The 24,288-nt window shown below is 42.5% G+C and overlaps 1 protein-coding gene across 4 annotated transcripts in view; it reads left to right on the top strand.

Moving 5' to 3' along the window:
- Window positions 1-24,288, top strand: part of LOC121292831 (neutral alpha-glucosidase C-like) — a 172,260-nt gene that overhangs the window by 102,496 nt on the left and 45,476 nt on the right. For 3 of the 4 annotated variants that reach the window (XM_041215285.1, XM_041215284.1, XM_041215286.1), the window contains exons 9-12: window positions 13,557-13,653; window positions 14,969-15,149; window positions 22,549-22,702; window positions 23,632-23,867. In XM_041215285.1, the coding sequence (XP_041071219.1) occupies window positions 13,557-13,653; window positions 14,969-15,149; window positions 22,549-22,702; window positions 23,632-23,867 (668 nt within the window). The remainder of the gene's footprint in view (window positions 1-13,556; window positions 13,654-14,968; window positions 15,150-22,548; window positions 22,703-23,631; window positions 23,868-24,288) is intronic. The other variant, XM_041215287.1, reaches the window with a different exon arrangement.

Below are 24,288 nucleotides of genomic sequence, written 5' to 3'. Positions count from 1 at the left end.
GCTAGAGCTGATGTTAATTTACAGCTTGGTCTATCTGCCACTATTTTACGAAGCATCTCAGCTATAACTGTGTGATTCCTTTCACACACTCTGTTACTAAAGGGGCTTTCAGCCGCGGTATTCATAACTTTCATATTTACATTTTTGCACATATCCTGGAGTTCGTCATTAGCAAATTCCCCCCCATTATCAGTGCGGAATTGTGTTGGTGGTCCCAATCCAGTTCCTATCCACTTCTCCATTACCTGATCCACAAGTATTTTCTTTACTGTAAATGATTGCTGACTGGCTAAACCTTGTTGCCAACTCTAAGAAATGTAAAATAAAAATGTTCTTTTCTTTATCCCACACCTTTAAACCTATTGCCACAACTTCATTGAAATCCCTCGTTTAAGGTAGACTCACTATCAGCTGTGACAGCATCCTTCTGTATTTCTTACATATATCACATCGATTGGTTATCTTCTCTATAAATTTAGTGTACTCTCTATCCCTTATTCCTGCATCTCTTAACAAAATTTTTAATCTTTGCGAAGAAGGGTAGGTAAACTGCTGATGCAATTTTAACACAATTTGCTTTTTGTCTTCTAAATTCCTGTTCCCTGATTAAGCTTCTTTAATCTGCTTAGTAGATAAGTTAGGTTTCATTAAAGGAACACAGTAGTGTCCAGATTGCGTAAATTGTAAATCCACAAGTTTTCCAAATACAATGGCCTTGTCATTTTCTATGTCCAGCTTCGTTTGCACTTCCTTCATCAATCGTCTGTTCAACAGTTATGGTATTTCACTAGACTCTACATCTGAGTTGATGAAATGATTGACTCCAGCTTTCTTACAGGTAAAAACCACTACCCTTTTTAAAGATTTTAAGGTATTATCGTCTCCAAATCTAAAACTGGTGGAATTTTCAAATTCTTTAACCTTATTCCGGTCCTTGTCATTTAAGGGGTCCAGGCTGCATTTTAACCAGTCTATTCCACAGACTGTAGATGTGCATCCGCTATCTAGCACCTCACAGTTGAAGGACTCTGCCACCAAGACATTCATCACCTTGCTGAAACTCCTTGTAACTAATACAATGTCCTCTCCTTGGTCAATATCTCCATCTTCTTCTGAGTCTTCTGTCTCATGTTTAATTTTGATCATCTTATTATATTGTTGAAGACAGTTCATTGTATAATGGTATTTTGAATCACATCTAAAACACCAATGGACCACACCCTGGGCATTTCTGGGGGTTCATTCTTTTGTTGTAAATCCCTAATTCTTTTCTCCTGCCATAATTATCAAAGGTGTTTCTGTCCCCATTGTTTCTATTTACAAATCTCCTTTCGTACTGATGCCTGCGTCCTGTTTCTAAACGATCTCGCCATCCCGTTAACATTGTATCCTCCATTTTCTGCCTTACCACCAAATGGCTCATTTGCGCCATGAATGCTGACATAAAGGAATATTTTCTGAGGTTTTTTTTAGCGCTTCTGACATCTGATTTATCAATGTGTGTCTTTCTGTAAACTTAACTCCAGTTAAAACTAGAAACCTGTCCATGTTTGATAGCTTGGCACATTCTAGTAACTTGAATGCCAGCACTGATTGGAGAATTTCTAGACAGAACTTTTGCAATCTTGCATATAGTCTACTGAATTCCATTATGTAATCTTCTATGGAACTTTCTTCCAACTTTCTAAATTTGTCAAAATTGGACCATGTTTCGTAAGCACTTAGTAAATCATCTTTTTGATAGATCTTATCCATAAAATCTAATAATGTTTAACAAACCCTCACCCGTGTCCAAGTGCTCAGGCTCCAACTGCAAAAATACTTCGTATGGTAATAAAAGTGCCAAGGCCATTCCCTATTTTTTCTTTGGCAAGGATGTAACCCATATCCGCATAGTTACTTCATTCTTCCATTGCTCTTAGGGTTCACTCCAGAAAACATCAGTAGATAATCATACCTCAAAACTCTACATTTTGATTCAGCCATTTTCCTTTTCTTTTGAGTGACTCCAAACCACTCTGCTCTTAAAGTTAACTCCAAATACAGTCTTTTGTCCAAAGAAAGCTTAGTTTCCAATCTTTTACTTACAAGCAGCGACCATCCTCTGCCAATACTATTAAGTTCCAATAGTTGTTTAGAAACGCCAAGACCGAAACCAAGACAGACTCCTTCAGACAGATTTGCTTGTCATAAAACTCCCAACAGAGCCCCCTAGTCTCAGCTGTTATTGCTTTTATACAACCAAATGGGTACTTAGTTAAACAACCAAATAATTAGCAATTGAACTTCTTTAACTACTTTCAGATCAGTCGTGATCTTATTAAATGGCGGAGCAGGCTTGAAAGGCTGAATGGCCTACCCTTCCTCTTTGTTCATATGTATATTTGTGTGAACACCACTTGGAAGAAACACTAAGGTTAGCAACGGCACAGAATGTACTCTCGATGGGGTACCTCAATGTCCATCACCAAGAGTAGCGTGGGTAGCACCACTCTTTCTTGGGCTCGAACTCAAGTTCTGTCGAAGGGTCATGAGGACTCAAAACGTCAACTCTTTTCTTCTCCGCCGATGCTGCCAGACCTGCTGAGTTTTTCCAGGTAATTCTGTTTTTGTTTTGGGTAGCACCATTACTGACTGAGCTGGCTGAGTCCTGGAGGATCTGCCACACTGGGCCTGTGGCAGATGGTGAGGGAACCAAGAGGGAAAAACCAACTTGACCTCACTCTCACCGGCCTACCTGTTGCACATGCAGCTGCCCATGAAAGTATCAGCAGGAGTTACTACCATACAGTACTTGTGGAGATGAAGTCCTGTCTTTGTACTGAGGAAACTGTCCATTGTACCACCATTGTACCAAATGGGATGGATTCAGAACAGATCTAACAGCTCAAAACTGGGCATCCATGATTTGCTGTGAGCCATCAGCAGAATTGTATTCAATCGAAGCCTGCAACCTCATGACTTGGCATGCCCCCCCCCCCCCCCATCATTACTGTCAAGCCATGGTATCAACCCTGATTCAATGAAGCGTGCAGGAAACATGTCAGGAGAAGCACCAGGCATATCTAAAAATGAGGTGCCAACCTGGTGAAGGTACAACACAGGACTGCAGGCATGCCAAACAGAGGAAGTAGCATGCAATAGACAGAATTACACAATCCCATAACCAACAGATCATCTCAAAGCTCTTGAGTCCTGCACATCCAGTCATAACTGCTTTTGGACAGTTAAACAACTAACCAGAGAAGGAGGCTTCACAAATATCCCATCCTCAGTGATGGGGGAGCCCAGCACATCAATTCAAAAGATAAAGCTGAAGGATTTGTAACCATCTTCAACCAAAAGTGTCAAGTGGATGATCCTGGCCTCCTGAGGTCCCTGGCAACAACATAAGAAAAAGAAACAGAGGTAGACCATTCGGCCCTTTGAGCCTACTCTGCCATTCAGTTAGATCATGGCTGATCTGATCATGGCCCGAAGACCACTTTTCTCTCATAACGCTTGACATCCTTAGAGATCAAAAATCTCTCCAACTCAGCCTTGAATATATTCAATGATTCAGCTTTCATTGCTATCTGGGTTAAAGAATCCCAAAGATTAATGACCCTTAAGAGAAGACATTCCTCCTCATATACGTATTAAATGGGGAACCCCCATATTTTGAAACTGTACCCCCTAGTTCTCGGTTCCCCCAGGAGAAGAAACATCTTCTCAGCATCTACCCTGTCAAGCACCCTCAGAATCTTAATGTTTCAATAAGATCCACTGTCATTCTTCTAAACTCTAATGAGTATAGGCCCAACCTGCTCAATGTTTCCTCCTAAGACATTCCCTTTAGCCCATAAATCAACCTTGTGAACCTTCTCTGAACTGCCTCCAATGCAAGTATATCCCTCTTTAAATAAGGAGCCCAAAACTGTATGCAGTACTCTTTATGCCCAGTAGACTTGTAGCAAGACCTCCCTACATTTATAATCCATCCCCCTTGCAATAAATGCGAACATTCCATTTACCTTCTTAATTACTTGCTGCACTTGCATGCTAACTTTTTGTGATTCATGTACGAGGGTGCCTAGATTTTTCTGCACTGCAGCATTCTGCAGTCTCACTTCATTGAAATAATATTCTACTTTTATATTCTTCTTGCCAAAGTGGACAAGCTCACATTTTCCTACATTATACTCCATCTGCCAAATTTTTGTCCATTCATTTAACCTATATCTATCCCTATGCAAACTCTTTATAATCCTGACACAGTCTGCTTTCCAACTATCTTTGTGTTGTCAGCAAATTTAGATACAATACACTCTGTCCCTTTATCCAAGTCATCAATATAGATTGTGAATAGTTAAGGCCCCAGCATGGGTGTCTGTGGGACTCCAATAGGTACAGTTTGCCAAGCTGAAAATGACCTATTTATCCCAACTCTCTATTGCCTGTTCGTTAGCCAATCCTCCAACCATGCTAATATTTATCACACAACACCAGGAGCTATTATCTTGTTTAATAACCTTATATTTGGTACTTTATCAGATGCCTTTTGAAAATTCCAATACACTAGTCTGTAAGGCCCCCTGACCTTAACTGACTTCTTGGAACAAGACAAAAAGGCAATCAACAATGATATTGGTGCAATAGGTTAACAGAATTTATTATGTAAACAACTGAACAAAATACTTAACAATTGATGACAGTAGACAACCTTTCAATCCTTGGTCTTCACAACTGCCTGGACACAGGTGGCTATTGTAGTAATAGCAAAATACTGTAGAAGCTGGAAACCTGAAATAAAAACAGAAAATGCTGAAAAAACTCAGCAAGCCTAGCAGCATCTGTGGAGAAAGAAACAGAGTTAACTTTTCGAGTCCATATGACTTCTTCAGACACATCACACAAGTGATGTTGCCTTTGGTTCTCTCAGATGTCTGCTCTTCTCTGGCTCTTTCTCCTGTGTGCTGAGGCCCTTGCGGTTCCTACTTAGATACACTCCTCAAGTCTGCCAAATGCGTGCTGGCTATACTTGACCCCTTGCCTACATATGGCCTTACTATCTAATCTTGGGCTCACTGGCTACATTTTTTGTGCCATTTGTCCTTGTGACACCAAGGTCTGTGTTTGTCACCAAAATGGCAAGCAGCAGCTTTCTGTGACAAGTATGTTTTTTTCAACCCTTTTGCTTCCTCATAGCTGCAAATAGTACAATTGAATACTCTTACAATTCAGAACTTCTCCATAAATAATACAAACAGCATATTAATCAGAACATCTTCATAAATGAATTAAGCAACATATTTATAATTTATTACAACATCTACTGGTTCCCCTTTATCCACCTTGTTTGTTACATCCTCAAAGAACTTTAATAAATTTGACAAGTACAAATTCCCTTTCATAAAACCATATTGGATCTGCGTGATTGTATATTATTTCCTAATGTTCTGCTTCTACTCCACTAATAATGGATTCCAACATTTCCCCAAAGACAGACGTTGGGCTAACTGGCCTATAGTTTCCTGCTTTCTGTCTCCCTCCTTTCTTTAGGAGGTTTTATATTTGCCTTTTTCCAATTCACTGGGACTTTACCGGAATTTTGGAAGATTGCCACCTTCTCTTTCTCTGCAGCCACTTTTTAAGACCCTAGGAAGCAGGCCATCAGATCCAGGAGACTTGTCAGCCTTTCACCCTATTAGTTTTCCTAGTACTTTACTCTGGTGGTAGTGATTGTTCTAAGTTCCTCCCTCCCTTTTGCCCCTTGATTTTCTTGGGATGTTTTTTGTATCTTTTACCATGAAGATAGATATAAAATACTTGTTCAAAGCAAAATACTTGGCAACAAATGCCAGTGCGCAGCCAATTCGATTCACTCCGCATGATATCAAAAAACAACTGAATACACTAGATGCAGCAAAGGCTGACAACATCCTGGCATTAGTACTGAAGACTTATGCTTCAGAATTAGTCACACCCTAGCCAAGCTGCTCCAGTATAGCTACAACAGTAACATCTACCTACCAAAGCGGAAAATTACCCATGTATGCCCTGTTAAGAAAAACGTAGGACAATCCAATTCGGCCAATTACAGGGATGAGAAATTTCTGCCGTTTGGCAGAATTCCAACTTTTGGATAACGGAATCCTGTCCTTTTAATTTCTAGCAGGTTTGCGGGAGCTGTCACTTAGCCTACCAGAAGGGTGCGCTATATGGCTGCCCGCTTGGTGGAGCTGCGGGATTTGCAGGCTCCCTGGGGTGGGGCGGGAGAAGCAGAGCTGGAGTTTGGCAGGCCCAGCGGTGGGAGGGAAGAAGTGGAGTCAGGTTTGGCATGCCCTGGTGTGGGGACCACAGAAGCCTAGCTGGGTTTTGGCAGACCCAGGGGGTTGGGGGGGGTAGAAGCGGAACTAGGGTTTGGCAGCCCTGGGGGGAGGGGGTGTGGTGCAGGAGAAGCAGAGGCAAGTCTGATGCAGAAGCCTCTTTTCCTCTGGAAGACTTGGAAACAGTGATTGCAGAGTATGTAACTGAACACATGTCAAAACTGGTAATTCCCATAGTTAGTAATGTGGATTCTGCACTGTGTGTTATTTATTGATTTGTCAGGTCAAAAGAGAATGAGATTTTAAACTTGTGCAATGAAAGGTAACATGTGCAGGTTCATGACAGTGTGATGAAACTGAACAGGTACTCAAGCCCCTGGGGAATGTGAAAGATCTCCTGCTGGCTTTGCACTATCCTGGAGCTTTTCAAAGGTTTCTGAGATGAGACATCAAAATACAAGACATGGATTAATCAAAATTCTTTGTAATATACAGCCAGCAGGGTACTTTTAGAGACAGTTACCAAGCAGGAGGGAGATCAGTGAGATCAGAAAGCTGTTTTCTCTTTCTCCTTAAGCTACTACCCCATCTCGATCATCATGCAAGGAGTCATTGACAACGCTGTCAAACAACACTTAAACAACAATAACCTGCTCACCGAAGCTCAGTTTGGGTTCCACCAGGGCCACTCAGCTCCTGACCTTATTACAGCCTTGGTCACCTTGAGTTGAAGTGAAAGCAACGGCCCTTGACAACTTGGCAGCATTTAACAGAGTGTGGCATCAAAGAGCCCTAGCAAAATTGAAGTCAATGGGAATTGGGAAAACTCTCCACTGGTTGGAATCAAACCTAGCAAAGGAAGATAATTGTGTCTATTGGAGGCCAAACATCTCTGCCCCAGGGCATTGTTGCAGGAATTCCCCAGGACAGCATCTCAGGCTGAACTAAATGGGGATGTTTGCTGATGATTGCAAGGTGTTCAGTGCCATTCACAACTCCTCAGATACCGAAGCAGCCTGTGTCCATATGCAGCAAGATCTGGACAACATTCAGGTTTGAGCTAATAAGTGGCATGTAACTTTCGCGCCACACAAGTGCCAGGCAATGACCATCTCCAACAAGAGATAATCTAACCATCTCCCTTTGACACTAACAGCATTATCTTCACTCATTGACCAGAAACTTAACTGGACTTGCCATATGAATACAGCGGCTACAAGATAAGAGGCTGGGAATTCTGTGGAGAGTAGGTCACCTACCTCCTGACTTTCCAAAGCCTATCCACCATCTACAAGTCACAATTCAGATGTATGATGGAATACTCACCACTTGCCTGGATGAATGCGGCTTGAACAACGTTGAAGAAGCTCGACCCAATCCAGGACAAAGCAGCCTGTTTGATTGGCAGCCCATCCACCACCTTAAACATTTATTTCCTCCTCTGCCGATGTCCAATGACAGCAGTGTGTACCATATACAAGATGCGTTGCAGCAGCTCGCCAAGGCACCTTAGACAGTGCCTTCCAAATCCATGACCGCTACCACGTAGATGGACAAGGGCAGCAGACAAATGGGAACACCACCACCTACAAATTTCCCTCGAAACCACACACCATCCTGACTTGGAACTATATCCCTTCTGTACCTTGACAGTTGTCCTCCAAATGGGGAAGTGGAGGGAAGTATGGTAATTCAGAATCAGAAAAGCTGAGGATGCAAACTGTGATGTTGGGCTGGATGATTTATAAGAGGTATAGTAGAGTGAAGCCATAGAGTGATTTGTTGATGAGTTGAATATTAAGAATAATAGAAGCCAGTATAAAAATGAGAGACGACATGGGTGATACCTCCGCAGGATTTATTACATGTTAGGATACGGGCAATAGGCGTGTGGGTATAGGGTAGCTCTTGAGTGATTGGTGAGGAAAATGCTGGAGAAATTAAACGTGGAGCTAACAAAGGCGTAGATATGGGTTTCAGTGGGTATGAGGTTATGGCAAAAGGCAGGCAGCGTATTAGAGGTTGAAATTGACAGTCTTGATAATGGACTGAATATAGGGTTAAAAGCTCAGCTCAGGGTTGAATGAGACATCAAGGCTGTGAGCTGTTACTCTTAGTCTGTGGAGGAGAATGAAATCAGGGAAGGGTGTGACTGCATAGCTTTAGTCTTGCCAATGTTTAGATAAAGGAATTTCTGTTATTCGCAATTCGGGGTTAGGGTGTTTGTGGGAAGATAAAACTTGGAAGCAGACATCTCCCATATGGATCATGACTCCAAGAGGCAGTGAGCATATAAAATATAGAATGCAACAGAGATGGAGCTGTGTGATGCACTCAGATAGGGATATAGGCTATGAGGAGGGCACAAAGAGGCTGCAAAAAGGTAGAGCTAGGTTAAGTGAGTGGGCAACAAATTGGCAGATAGAGTATGACGTGGGGAAGTGTGAGGTTATTTAGCTTGACAGTAAGAATAGAAAAACGATATTATTTAAAAGGCACAAAAGTTGTAAATGTTGATATTGAGGGACTTGGGCATACACATATAAGCAGCGTACAGTTAGCATGCAGGTGCAGCAAGCATTTAGGAAGGCAAATGGCATGTTGGTCTTTATTGCAAAAGAATTGGAGTACCAGAATAAGAGAATCTAGTTACTTTTGTACAGAACTTTGGTGAGACGACACCTGGAGTACTGTGCACAGTTTTGTTCTCCATATTTAAGGAAGGATATACTTGTATTGGAGGCAGTACTGTAAGGGTTCACTAGATTGATTCCCGGGATGAGAGGGGTGTACGATTATGTTAGGCTGAGGAAATTGGGCTTATTCTGGCTGGAATTTAGAAGAGTGAGAGGTGGCCTGATTGAAAAATACAAGATTTTGAAGGGGCTTGATAGAGTAGAGTGAGAAGTTGTTTCCCCTGGCTGGGGAATCTAGAACATGAGTGCACGGTCTCAGGATAAGTGGACAATAATTTAGGACTGAAATGAGGAGAAATTTTGTCACTCAGAGGGCTGTGAATCCTTGGCATTTGTTATCCCAGAGGGTTGTGGATGTTTCATCGTTGATTATATTTGAAGCTGAGATAGATGAATGTTTGGTGTCTCAGAGAATCAAGAGATATGAGGAGCAGGTGAGAAAGTGGAGTTGAGGCCAAGGATCAGCTCTAATTGTACTGAATAGTGGAGTAGGCTCCAGTGGCCATGTGGTCTGCTCCTGTCCTATGAGAAGCTACTGCAGGAAATATGTGGACTACTTTGGGACATTGCTGCAGGAATTCCTCAGAGTAGTGTCCTAGGTCCAACCATCTTCAGCTACTTCATCAGTGACTTTCCCTCCATCATAAGATCATAAGTGAGAATGTTTGCTGATAATCAGTATCTTTTGCAACTCCTCAGATCCGCTAGCAGTCCCGCAAGAAGCAAGACCTGGGAAACATTCAGGCTTGAACTGATAAGTGACAACTAACATTCGTGTTACACGAATGCTGGGCATTGGCCATCACCAACAACAGAGAATCTAACTAAAATAAAAACACCTGGAAAAACTCAGCAGGTCTGACAGCATTTGCGGAGAGGAATACAGTTAACGTTTCGAGTCCGTATGACTCTGCAACAGAACTAAGGATAAATTAGAAAAGAGGTGAAATATAAGCTGGTTTAAGGTGGGGGCGTGGGACAGGTGAGCTGGATAGAGGGCCAGTGATAGGTGGAGATAGCCAAAAGATGTCATAGACAAAAGGGCAAAGAGGTGTTGAAGGTGATGATATTATCTAAGGAATGTGCTAATAGGTGACATTAAAGGTAGAAAGCAGGATGAGCATGGTACAGATACAACCTAACTATCTACTTTTGACAGTCAATCACATGGCCAACACTGAATCCCCCACCATAAACATCATGGGGTTACCATTGATCAGAAACTTAACTAAACCAGCCATGTAAATACTGTGGCTACAAGAGCAAGTCAAATTCATCTCCTGCATCACCAATGCTCTTCCACCATCTAAAAAGCACAAGTCAAGAATGTGATGAAATGTTCTGTATTTGCCTGGATACCTGCAGCTCCAACAACATTCAAGAAGCTCAACACTATCCAATACAAACAGCTCGCTTGATTGGCACCTCATCCATCACCTTAATTTTCTTTTTATTTGTTTGCAGGATGTGGGCGTTGCTGGTTAGGCCAGCATTTTTATTGTCTATCCCTAATTGTTTTTGAGGAGATGGTAGTGAGCTGCCTTCTTGAACCGCTGTAGCCCATGTGGTGTAGGTACACCCACAGTACCACGAGGGAGGAAGTTCCAGGATTTTGACCCAGTATTGGGAAAGGAACGGTAATATATTCCCAAGTCAGGATGGCGTGAGGCTTGGGGTGGAACTTGCAGATAGTGGTGTTCCCCCGGGCATCTGCTGTCCTTATCCTCTGGGTAGTAGAGGTCACGGGTTTGGAAGATGCCTTTGAAAGAGTCTTGGTGAGTTGCTGCAGTGCATCTTGTAGATACTACACACTGCTGCCATTGTACTCGGTGGTGGAGGGAGTGGATGTTGGAAGTGGTGCCAGTCAAGTGGGCTGCTTTGTCCTGGATAGCGTTGAGCTCCTTGAGTGTTGTTGGAGATGCACTCATCCAGGTAAATCGAGAGTATTCCATCACACTCTTGACTTGTCCTTGTAGATGGTGGACAGGCTTTGGGGAGTCAAGGAGTGAGTTACTCTCTGCAGAATTCCCAGCCTCTGACCTGCTCTTGTAGCCACAATATTTACGTGAATGATCCAGTTCAGGCAATGACCATCTCCAACAAGGGTGAATCCAACCATCTCGCCTTGACTTTAATGGCATTACCAGTTCAGTTTCTGGTAAATGGATGTTGACAGTGGGGGATTCAGGAATGGTAATGCCATTGAATGTCAAGGGGAAATAGTTGGATCTTCTCTTTTTGGAGATGGTCATTGCTTGGAACTTGTGTGGCATGAATGTAACTTGCCACTTATCAGCCCAAGCCCGAATGTTGTCTAGGTCTTGCTACATATGGATACGGATGTCTTCAGCATCTGAGGAGTCGTGAATGGTGCTGAACATCATGGAATCATCAGCAAACATCTGCACTCCTGACGGTTACGATGGAGGGAAAGTCATTGATGAAGCCTCTGAAGATGGCTCGGCCTAGAAAACTACCCTGAGGAACTTCTGCAGTAATCTCCTGGAACTGAGATGATTGACCTCCAACAACCACAACCATCTTTCTTTGTGCTAGGTATGACCAATAATGAAGAGTCTTCCCCCTGATTCCCTTGACTTTGGTTTTGCTAGGGCTCCTTGTTGCCACACTCGGTCAAATGCTGCCTTGATGTCAAGGACAGTCACTCCCTCTGGAGTCCAGCTCTTTTGGCCATATTTGGACAAAGACTACAATGAAGTCAGGAGCTGAGTGGCTGTGGCAGAACACAAACTGAGCGTCATTGAGTAGCTTTTTGCTAAGTGCCGCTTGATAGCACTGTTAACGACACCTCCCACCACTATGTTCATGATCACGAGTAGGTTTATGGGGTGGTAATTGGCTGGGTTGGATTTCTCCTTTTTTTTGGCAGGATATATCTGGGCAGTTTTCCACACTGCTGGATAGATGCCAGTGTCGTAGGTGTTCTGGAACAGCTTGACTAAGGGCACAACTAGTTCTGGAGCGCAAGTCTTCAGTACTATTGCTGGAATGTTGTCAGGGTCCATAGCCTTTGCAGTATCCAGCGCCTTCAGCTGTTTCTTGATATCATGTGGAGTAAATCGAATTGGGCTGAAGACTGGCGTCTGTAATGTTGGGAACCACGGGAGGAGGCCGCAATGGATCATCTACTCGGCAATTCTGGCTGAAGAATGTTGAAAATGCTTCAGCCTTGTCTTTTGCACTCATATGCAGGGCTCTTCCTCCAGTTAGTTGTTTAACTGTCCACTACCATTCACGACTGGATGTGACAGGACTGCAAAGCTTAGTTCTGTCCATCAGATACTGCTTTCGCTGTTTGGCGTGCAAGTAGTCTTGTGTTTTAGCTTCACAATGTTGACACCCCATCTTTAGGTATGCCAGGTGCTGCTCCTGGCATGCCCTCCTGCACTCTTCATTTAACCAGGGTTGAACCCCCAGTTTGATGGTAATGGTAGAGTGGGGTTATGCCGGGCCATGAGGTTACAGATTTTGGTTGTGTACAGTTCTGCTGCTGCTGCTGGCCCAGAGTGCCTCAGTTTTGAGTTGCTAGATCTTTTTGATCCATCCCATTTAGCACAATGATAGTGCCACACAGCATGATGGAGGACATCCTCAGGGTGACATCTCCAGAAGGACTGTGTGGTGGTCACTCCTACCAAAAATGTCATGGACAGGTTCATCTGCAACAGGTAGTTTGGTGAGGATGAGGTCAAGTATGTTTTTCTCTCTTGTTTCTTCCCTCACAATGACGCAGATCCAGTCTAGCAGCTATGTTCTCTAGGACTCAGCCAGCTTGGTCAGTAGTGGTGCTACCATGCCACACTTGGTGATGGACATTGAAGCCTCCCACCCCGAGTAAATTCTGAGCCCTTGCCGCCATCAATACTTCCTCCAAGTAGTGTTCAACATGGAGAAAATTGATTCATCAGCTGAGGTGAAGGGAGTAGGTGGCAATCAGCAGGAGGTTTCCTTGCTATGTTTGACCTGATGCCATGAGATTTCATGGAGTCCAGAGTAGATTTTGAGAATTCGTTATTCACTTGCTTCACTACCGAGACTCAGTGGCAGCAGTAAGTACAATCTACAAGATGCACTGCAGCATAATGTCAAGGCTGCTTTTATAGCACCTTCCAAATCCTTGACCTCTAACACCTAGAAGGACAAGAGCAGCAATTGTGAGTGGTAGCTGAAAATGACTTTGAGGTCAACCATGAGGGCTTTAAGGAGAAGGTTCATGACAGTTGTTTTGATGGTGGGAGGGCTGGAACAGCAAGTGCAGTTGGTGACAAAATCAAGCATTAGGCTAAGGATAAGTTAGGAGTTGGGTAAGAGGAGAGTGAGGGAGCAAAGGTTACTATTTTGAAGAGTCAAGTCTAATGAGGTCTGTGGAATTAGGAGAAAAATATGGATAAATTTCTGGGACGAGGGCAGTTTGGGGCTCTATATTCTGGAAAGAAAGTTTTTTTAAAAAAAGTGAATTTTAAAAGAACAATGATATGGAGGCTTTTTAAAAAGTCTGAATCCCCTTACGGTATTTTTCATTCATTAATAGGCCCTACGTCCATTGGATTGGATTTCTCACTGCATGGGTTTGAGCATGTTTATGGAATTCCAGAGCACACAGAAAATCTGCGGCTAAAAACTACAAGGTGGGAATTGCCACAATTGAGGGGAGTAACCCATGAGTCTTGTAACAGTAATGACTGCCTGTGCAGCAGATTCTTCCAGAACTGAAACCATCTGCAGGATCCACTCCAGTTCAATTTGGGATGAATTAATCAAAACCAATCAAAACTAATTTAACAGCTTTTCTCTGCTCATTGAGATCGAATGTTATCAAATGGAATGTTCTGGTGTTGAGATTCATTGAAATTTAGTATTCTATATAACCCAAAAAATCAAGAATTTGGGATAATGATTTATTTACCTCTGGACAGGGAGCAGTGCTTGTAGTTGCCACTTGGCAGATTGCTGGTTGAGTTGCTTTCCAACTTCCTTTGCTTTAACCCCTCCACTGTTTGCTCCTATTCTCTTGAGAGTGCTGATTCCTGCTCAGTACAATTCCATTGGTGCCAGTCACCCTCTGTCCCTCACCCAAGCAGCCATGCTTTATATGTGAGCATTAATGATGATTGTTGTAAGCCAATCATGGCTTTTGCAGAGGGGTTACTAGGTACCCATCAGAAATTGGAACACTGAAGGGTTACTTCTCCTCGCCCATTCCCATTCACTATATAGAGCTCAAGCCAGTTGTAAAACCACTATCATTATCTGGGCCAGTCTGGATATGGGGTTGAAACCTGATTTGTATGGGTCAATTACATGCTGTTATACAGATTGACTCTTTGGGAAGTGACCAATGCATGGCTGCAGTGAGTCACGGGCGCTAGACATATAGGGCAGGATTTTGCGTCCCAGGTTGGGCACGTGCTCGACCTGATTGGGCGTAAGATCAGGCACGATGATGTTCGGAGAGCATCCCATGGGTTGGATGAGATTTCTAATAGTAATTTAAAAATATAAAATTTTTAAACATCATTTTTAATATATTCCTTGTCACATGTGGGGACATGTTTCCCTTACTTTTAAAACCTTTATATTTGATTGCAAAATCCATTAGCTCCCTGAGGCAGCACTGTGCCTTCAGGGAGTTTTCAGTGCCCGCTCCCCATGCATGCGCAGACTTTAGCACTTGCGCTCCTCCCGCCCCCACCCCAGCAACACTGATGTTCTCAGCGCGCCTTTCACGCTGGTTGGCCGTTAATTGGCCAGCCAGCGTGAAATTGCGGTCGGGGGCCAATCATGGGCAGTGGAGGTTTTCCCAACTGCTCCTGAGCCTGCCTGCCTGCCACGCCTGCCTGGCGAGAGGAAAATCCTGCCCATAATGTGGGATATGAACAATCAGGGTCAAATCAGTTAAGCAAAAGAGACCAATTATTGGTTTATTGATCTCTTTCTTTGCAGTCAGGAAGAACCCTACAGGCTGTATAACCTGGATGTATTTGCGTGCAAACTGTACAGCCGAATTAGTGTGTATGGTTCTGTACCTCTTCTCCTTGCACACAAACCAAAGCAAACTATGGGGATTTTCTGGCTGAATGCTTCTGAGACATTGGTGGATATCAGCATGAACACAGAGAATAAGGTGGGTACAGGGTCTATATTTGCTGTGTATATGTGTTAAATAAGGATTGATGGGTGTTAACATTGGATATTGTTTCATGTCGGGTGTAATGTCACAATTTGAGGAAAATACCATAAAAAAAAACACTTTGCATTTAAATAGTGCTTTTCATGATCTCAGGGTCTCCCTTGCGCTTCACAGCCAGTGGGCATTTTTGATGCGTAGTCACTGTTGTAATGAAAGGAAAAGCAACAGCCAACTTACACACTGTAAGGTCCGACAAACAGCAATGAGATAAATGATCAGGCAATCTGTGTTGGTTGTGCTGGTGAAAGGATCGAAATTGGTCAGGATGTCAGGGGAACTTCTCTGCTTCTCTTTGTCAAGTACCAAGGAGATTTAACATCCCTTGAAAGTAGAGATGCACTTTAGTTTAATACACCTTGTGAAAGATGCCACCCCCAACTTCACAACACGTCCTTAGTACTGTTCTGAGTGTGAGCCCAGATTATGTATCAGGTATCTGGAGTGAGACTTGAATCCATGACCTATTGACTCAAGTAAAGCTGATACCTTAAAAGCACAAGTTCTAGTGACCAGCCATTTCAGCAAAATCGATAATCCTTTGCCTACCTTTCAGCTGAACAGCTGGTTGGACACCTTTGCAACCACATCAACCCTTTATTCACTCAGTGTTCTAACTAGAGGAGACAGTTGCTTGTTGGTTAATCTTACCTCAGCTTTGGCTAGGCTTTTAGCGGCCAACAACAACAACAAATTATATTTATATAGTGCCTTTAGCGTAATGAAACACCCCATGACGCTTCACAGGAGCATGATAAAATGAGGTATGACACCGAGCTACATAAGTAGATTTTAGGTCAGATGACCAAAAGGTTGGCCAAAGAGGTGCTTTTAAGAAGTGTCATAATGGAGGAAAGTGGGGTGGAGGGATGGAGAGATATAGGGAGGAAATTCCACAGCTTAGGGCCTAGGCAGCTGAAGGTGTGGCAACCAGTAGTACAGTAATTATAACTGGGAATGCACAAGAGGCCAGAATTAGAGAAGCGCAGCTATCTCGGGTTTTGTGGGGTTAGAGGAGATTTCAGAGATACGGAGGGGCAAAGCCACAGAGGGATTTGAAAATAAGGATGAGAATTTTAAAGGCAAGACATTGCTTCACTGGAAGCCAATGTAAGTCAGCGAGCACAGGGCTGACAGGGGAATGGGGCATACTATGAGTTAAGACATGGACAATTGCATTTTGGATGACCTCAAGTTTACGGAGGGCAGAATTTGGGAGACCTGCCAGGATTGCGTTGGGACAGTCGAGACTCAAAGTAACAAAGATATGCTTGCGGGTTTCAGCAGCAGATAAGCTAAGACAGGGGCAAATGCGGGCAATGTTATGGAGGTGGACATGAGCAGACTTAGTGATGGGATAAATATAAGGTCAGAAATTCATCTCCAGTTCAAATGTGACACCGTGCTTGCAAATAGACTGGCTTAATTTCAGACTGTTGCCAGGATGAGGGTTGGAGTCGGTAATTAGGAAATGGTGTTTGGAGCAGGAGACGCAACAATAGCTTCAGTTTTCCCAGTATTTAATTGGAGGAAAAATCCACATCATGAAGACTTTCCATAATCAGATAATCAGAGATATTAGCATGACTTTGTAAAAGGCTGGTTATGTTTGATTAATTTAGTTGACTTTTTGAGAAAATAATATGCTCTGTGCATGAAGGCAATAGGGTGAATGCTAGATATATTTTCAGAAAGCACCTGTTATGATTCAGTTTCCATTTTCCATTCCTTGTTCTAATAAAAAAATCTGTCCCAACCCAAGGCTGGAGCCTGAAGACACAGGTCTCTATGTTGAACCCAGTTTAACTGAATCTAATTATTGCTGACTAGTATCTGTTGGTAATCACAGTAATTACACCAGTCACTGATCCTTCTGGTACACTGGGGCAATTCTCAACTGCCATCCTCTCATTTATTGTTTGACAAATTGGCAGCTGGTAGTGGAAAATCTGGGAATCATCTCTGCCACACCTTGGATATTCAAGGTCCCCTGATGCAATCTTCAGGTGGGCGTGTAAATGGGTGCACAGCACACCAGTCCAAAACAGGCCATGCACACTTCTAGTTATATCAGATAGTGAGTGGCCTCACCAGATGTCTTTGAAGACACCACTGGAAGCTGCTCCAAAATGTCCTAGAACGTTTTTGTGGGAATTTTTGTGGGCCTGACTTCCATCTCAATTTACCCATGAGATCGCCAGATTTTTTGCCTCCTCATGTGATGAGCTGCTTGCTAATGCTTAACGATGGAATTCTTTTGGAATGTCTACATATCTGCCAACATGTGGAAACCCAACTGATGAAGCTAAGTTTAGCCTTTGCTTATTTATGGCTGGAAGAGCTAATATGAGGAATTGCTAAATTGGTTCATAGGCATTAAAATATGATCTCTGGAGTCAAACTTCACTTTTCTGGCTGCTGCATAATTTGGATTTAAGTTGATCTCCCTGACATTTAATTCATTTTGAACTAGAACTAGCTGCAGTATGGTTGGTTTAAGTCACCATCACTTTAGAGCCTCCCAAGGCATCAATCAAATTCTTACCTATAGTTATTACATGGAAAGTGTAGGCAACCCATCAACAGGAAATGTTGAATGTCACTGACCCTTACATGGCTTCAGAATAATGTCAAACACAAGAGTGAACAGAATTGCAACAGAAATCAAATTGGTTTATCTTTATCTTCAGAATTATTTTCATTGTTCATTTTCCAATCACAGAATCACAGTGCAGAAGAGGCCCTTCGGCCCATCGAGTCTGCACCGACACGTGACAAACACCTGACCTACCTACCTAATCCCATTTACCAGCACTTGGGCCATTGCCTTGAATTTTATGATGTGCCAAGTGCTCATCCAGGTACTTTTTAAAGGATGTGAGGCAACCCGCCTCCATCACCCTCCCAGGCAGTGCATTCCAGACCATCACCACCCTCTGGGTAAAAAAATTTTTCCTCACCTTCCCCCAAACCTCCTGCCCCTCACCTTGAACTTATGCCCCCTTTTGACTGACCCTTCAACTAAGGGGAACAACTGCTCCATCCTTTGCGTAAACACCTGAGGTTGTAACAAAAATGGTTTTGTTTCCCATTCATACAATCAATGAGCTTTTATGTCTCAAGTTTTGTGTTACCCAGCCACAGTTTCTTGACTCAGTTTCTCTGTTCTCATATCTTCTCAACTTGAGTGCTGTCCAGCACTCTGGACAATTGTATTTTTCAACTGGAGGATTTGAAGTCTCTGTCCTGGTCTTTTCACAGCAATTTGCCACATACATTTTTGAGCTGGGACCCATGGACTCCAGGAGTCTGTAATGGGATCCCAAGGGTCAGCAGATTACTATCCATTACTTAACTTTTCTGTAAATTTCCCTCCACTTCAGCTACTGGCTAGCATTTGCAATGATAACATTATTTTCCTTTGAGTAACTGACTGTCTTTCAGAAGTTAGGACACGTAAGCACATCAGTATTATTATGGGAGTCTCTGCAAGCATGTCAGTTGTTGCAGAAATCACTGTTAACCTGTTGGTACTTGCAAAGATCACCATATATTTGTGTCAATAGATTGCAGGTGTCACTATCAGTCACAACTAGAGAATCACTGAAATGGCTCCCCTTCACACTCACGCATTATTACCTCTGGTGCCCTTCGAGAACCTATCCTTGGTTACATCCTATTTCTCATCTACATGCTGCCTCTAGGTGAAATCACCTGAAAACACAGCGTCAGTTTCTAAATGTACACTGATGATACTCAACTCTACCTCACCACCTCTGTTGACCCCTCCACTGTCTCTAATTTGTCATGTTGCTTGTCTGACATCCAGTACTGGATAAGCATAAATTTCCCCCAATTAAATATTAGGAAGACCAAAGCCATTGTCTTCAGTCCCTACTATAAACTCTGTTCCCTAGCCACTGTCTCCGTCCTTCTCCCTGGCAACTTTTTGAGGCTCAACAGACCTGTTCACAACTCAGTGTCATGTTTGATCATGAGATGAGCTTTTGATGATAGATCCATGCCATCAATAAGACTACCTATTTCTACCTCCATAACTTTGCCCAACTCCTCCCCCACCCCTGCTTATCTGCAGCTTGAAACACACACCCATATCTTTGTTATCTTTAGATTTGACTATTTTAACTCAAGTCCACATTTTATCCTCTATAAACTTCTGGTTATCCACAGCTCTGTTGCTTATATCCTAACTGGCACCAAATCCCCTTCATTGCTGACCTACATTGGCTCTCAGTTGAGCAACACCTTGATTTTAGTGACTGAAGAGTATAAGGCATCCCAGAAGTTTTTCTTGCCCATTTCACTGCTGCCAGAAGCTGTGTTGACAGCAGTGAGATGATCTTTTGCAGCTTAACAGAGCTGATCTTCCGCTCCTTCTGCTTTAAGTTTGGTGACATTGAATCTGGTTGGGGGATGTCAACCTTCTGGTCTTTGAAATGGAGCTATCTGAAGATCAAGTATTGCTCACTATGTGCCTTTGGTACATCTAACACTCAGCTCCCCTCATGACTCCTGTGGCCTTAATATCTTTGCAATCCTTCTATCTGACCAGTGTGTCAATCAGGTGCCAATGTTTGGAATGAAAATGAATACGTGTGATTTTGTATTTGCTTAGAAACCTGTGGACATCAAATAATCAGATAATCTTCCATACACATCCTAAGGAACAGTGTTCCATTACCATTGCATTCTCAATGCCCTGACTACCAATGATTCCCTTCCAGAAGCTCCTAAATGAGCATTAAAGTCACCCATGATAATGACTTTGTAACAACTTGTTAATTCATAGAACTTATTTTTGGTTTCCTTGGAGTTTGCTGTGGTTGGTGGACAACTGGAGCATACCTCTTACAAGACATCAAAATCTCATAGTCATCAAGTGACTTCTTCAGGAAGGCTTTCAGGCTTGGCTATCATGTTGGATTTCACAGTAAAGCCAACCCCAGCTTTTCTTCCTCTTTGGAACACCCTACCGAAAAGAAGGTGTATCCAGCATTAATCTCTTTTAGCTGACCTTCCTCAACAAATGGGTTTAGCTGAGAACAACAGTGTCACACTATCTTAGTCCTCTACTGATTAGCACACTACTTTTTTCAGGTCACTTTGTTCCCTCAGCACAGAAGGAGGCCATTCAGCCCTTTGCCCCTATGTTCTTTTAAACACTGTTCTTACATTCCAACATGCTGTATTTAATTATTTTTAATTATTTGGTTCTTCTATTGTTTTAGCTACTTCTGTAGAAGAACTATCAGCTGTGGTAAACTGACCAGGTTTTAGAGAAGCAGGCATTGGCTAACCTTTATGATTTTGTTGTGTGATACACAATGTGGGTTCATGAAGGCGAGGTCAAGCCTACCTAACCTACTGTTTTTTCACAAAGGTTTAATTAAGGAGCTTGGTGGATATAATGTAATATAACATTTCAGTAAGGCCTGTAATACACTTCCATTAGAAAGGTTGGTACTGAGAATAAAGGAAATGGGAATCATCGCAATGGATTTGTAATTGGTTGACTGAAAGAGTTCAAAGGATGGTACTGCGGGAATTATCATTAGCCAGAGAGAATGTTAGCAGGGGGGTCCCACAGGGATCTGTTTAGGGATCTCTTTTAATATTTTGAGAAATGATCTGGAGCTCAGAGTAAGAAGCACAATTGCTAAATTTTCTTATAAAACAAATCTAATGAAGATAGTACACTTCAAAGCTGAACAGGGTGAGCTACAAAAGGATTTGAATATTGAAATTGGTAGACAGGTGACAAACGAAATTTAATGCAGTGACAAGATAGAATTGTGATGAAAAGAGACAAAATCATTGTAGAGGATGGCCTGTGGTACCTGCTGCAACTATATCGATAACCTCAGCTACCCACATTGTTATTCCCTCCTGGTAGAAAAAAATAACATACCTGTTAGGTTTTTATGGTCTGTCAAAGTAGACTTTGTGTGTCACAAGGAGTCTCCTCATAACTCAAGGACATCTGCCCAAAAGTGACACTCTACCTAGTTAGTCTGTGAGCGGACACAGTTCAACGGTTGACACAGTTGATGGCTGTCACCATGCATCAGTGACTACTATAATGTGTGCCCTATTGGAGATCAGAGAAGGGAGTTCAGAACCAAGGCGTGCAGCTGACTCCTGGTCAGATGGGCTGGAAATGTTTTGGACAGATCTTTGCCAAATGTTTTCTGAAAATCTAAGTAAATTGCTGCATTATCCAGCATAGGGATTCACTATATCAAATACAAAAGACCAAAATCTAGGGACTCTTAATTATTTACTGATTTCCATTATCCATCAGGCATGGCCCCTCCATTATAAGTGGTATTGGTGTCTTCATTGCCTACACTAGGCCATGTTACCACCCACTGTTCGTGTAATGTCTTTAAGGAAGTCAAGAAGGTTTGTCAGGAAGAATCTTCCCCTTCTAAATCTATATGAAATGTTCCTTATATCAATAATGATGTTGGGCCAATGAATCAGATGGCTAACAAGTTGCCTGGGTCAGATTTGACACTTGAAAACATTTTTTAAAGTACAACCTTGCCTCTGTTTTCAGCCCTTCAAAATCTTGCTAGAAACCACAGATTCCTCCCTCATGATCTTAGGTGTCCTGGGATATTTATGTCTCAGTCATGGCTCAGTGCTTGCCCCCTCACCTCTTGAGTCAGAAGACCTTGGGTTCAAGGCTTGAACAGGTAATCTAGGCTGACACTTCAGTGCAATCCTGACTGAGTACTGAACTGTTAGTAGAGCATTCATTGAGGTGAAACATCAGGCCTGTCAGCTGGTTTTCACCAGTGTACTGGCCGGCATTTACCCCTCAACCAGCACCAATTGGTGACTGGGATTGAACAAAGTGAGTATAGATTGACTAGTGACATAGTTGAAAGTGCTGCACGATGGAATACAGGTCTGGACTAAGATAAGAGATCAGTGATACCTACAGCAAATAAACAATCCATCACAATTCTCATTTATTTTTAACACATTTAGATAATATAAAAAGAAAACCTATTTTCATTATAAGGAAGTATAAAAGGTGGAATGTAATAAGTTTGATTCCATTTCCTACTAATACAACTTGTATTCTGCCAGCTCACTGATACCCATTATTTGTCAGACCTACCAGTAATAGTTTCTGGTTATAATTAGTGGTCATGAACTGCTATGAGAATGTTTGGGAAACATTAATCTACAGTGAACTGGGAGCATTTGGATGAAGGCAGTGGAATAGAAGTATAATTAAGGATCTCCAAATGCCTTCACATTGCTTAGACATCAATGAATTAATGACTAAACACAACTTTTATAGAGTGCACTGGGCAAGACAAAGAAATTAAAGACCGATGTTGAAGTGTTGCCGAGAACAGATGTTCGCTGGATGTCTGAGAGTGGGATAATAGACACGTATATTCTGATGGGTCCCAGTCCTTTTGATGTTTTCAACCAGTACTCAAAGCTGACAGGTATGAGGGTGAATGACTGCAAGCAAGTAAGGTATTTCTCTGATCAAAGACCAAACAGGGTGCAAAGTACTACAATCATAGGGCAAGCTTTCTCAGTTTTGTTTCTGAGTGTAACTAAGGTACCAGACTTATTTACACAGTATGTTAAAAGAGTGCAGTTTACTAGATTGATGGTATATATTTGGGAACAGGGTAACGTGTTACAATTATTCAGTTATAGTGCTCCTGAAGATTTACTATTTTTAGTAAATTCATATTCATTGATTTGTAACCAATGAGTAACGGTTTTTGTTTCCCTACTCATTCCACTTTCCCTTGTCTTTCCTCTTTTCCTGAAGCTGCTTTTTCATGCTGTGGTACAGTTTTGCAGGTGCAAAGTGCCGTCATGTACCTTGCCCAAATGGCTGTTCTACATGTTTCAATCTAGACATAGCGAATAGGAAGGTAAATTGACTGTGCGGGGTAATGCACTTGACCCAGTACAAAAGCAAATACAGCAGATGCTAGAAATCTGAAGTAAATACATCCGTAATTTCTTCCACTTCCAAAGAATGATCATCAGCTTATTAATTCTGTACAGATGCTGCCTGAGCTGCTGAATATTTCCAGCAGTTGAAATCAGTCCTGTCTTACCCCAACATTCACACTCTCTAATCGGAATTATTGGATTGCTCAGCAGGTGAGTTCTTGGCTGATTTTCCTGTTCCTATCCAGAGAGGTTGAGACCAACAGTAGAGTCCCAGCTGCTGGTAGCAAACTCAGAACAACACAGAATTAGGCTTGGCACTCTATGGGTTTGTTTGTATCAGCTGCAGAAGTAGTATTGTCTTTATCAATTCAGTATTTGGGGCAGTTGTTCATTTCTTATAAAGACTGAAAAAGGTGTTTTCCCTGTTGGATTGTCGAATAATGCTTTCCTTGGCCTCCAGGTCCTCAGGCATTTCCTCCTCTGTTTGCACTGGGCCACCACCAGTGCCGCTATAGCTACAAGGATGAAAATGATGTTAAACAAGTAGACGCTGGCTTTGATGTGAACGACATTCCTTACGATGCCATCTGGCTTGACATTGACCACACCGAAGGGAAACGTTATTTCACTTGGGACAGGACAAAATTTCCCAGCCCTCGGGAAATGCAGGAGCACCTACGAGCTAAAGATCGGAAGGTGAGTGTGGCAGAATCCAGCAGGCCAGTACACAATGTGCAGATGCTGGAAACATATAGTAAACTCCCAGTGAGTCAAATCCCAGTGGTGTGCCTTTAAATTCAGGTTAAGCAGAGCTTAATGATAGCCGAGGAGGCCCAATTTGCCATATGAATGTGTCTGTATAGAATCAGATATACCTACAAACAGTCTACACTGTATTTGAAATGCTACATTGAGCCATTCTAACACTTATTACTTTCTGCTTTTCAGATTCAAATGCCAAATTGTGCCAGCTTGTGCAGCTGCAACCTGTTTGAACCCAGTGTGGTTGAAGCAGTTTGCGATTGTGGCTTCCTTCACCATCTTCCACGCCTTTTTGAGCATCAACATGGCCTCTAATAGAGTGGGATTGATGGCCTTGATAAGCTGAGAAGTCAGC

The sequence above is a fragment of the Carcharodon carcharias genome, chromosome 20 (genome assembly GCF_017639515.1).
Source record: "Carcharodon carcharias isolate sCarCar2 chromosome 20, sCarCar2.pri, whole genome shotgun sequence".
Taxonomy (NCBI): domain Eukaryota; kingdom Metazoa; phylum Chordata; class Chondrichthyes; order Lamniformes; family Lamnidae; genus Carcharodon; species Carcharodon carcharias.
The sequence above is the reverse complement of the archived record's forward strand: the minus strand, read 5'-3'. Positions and strand labels throughout refer to the sequence as shown.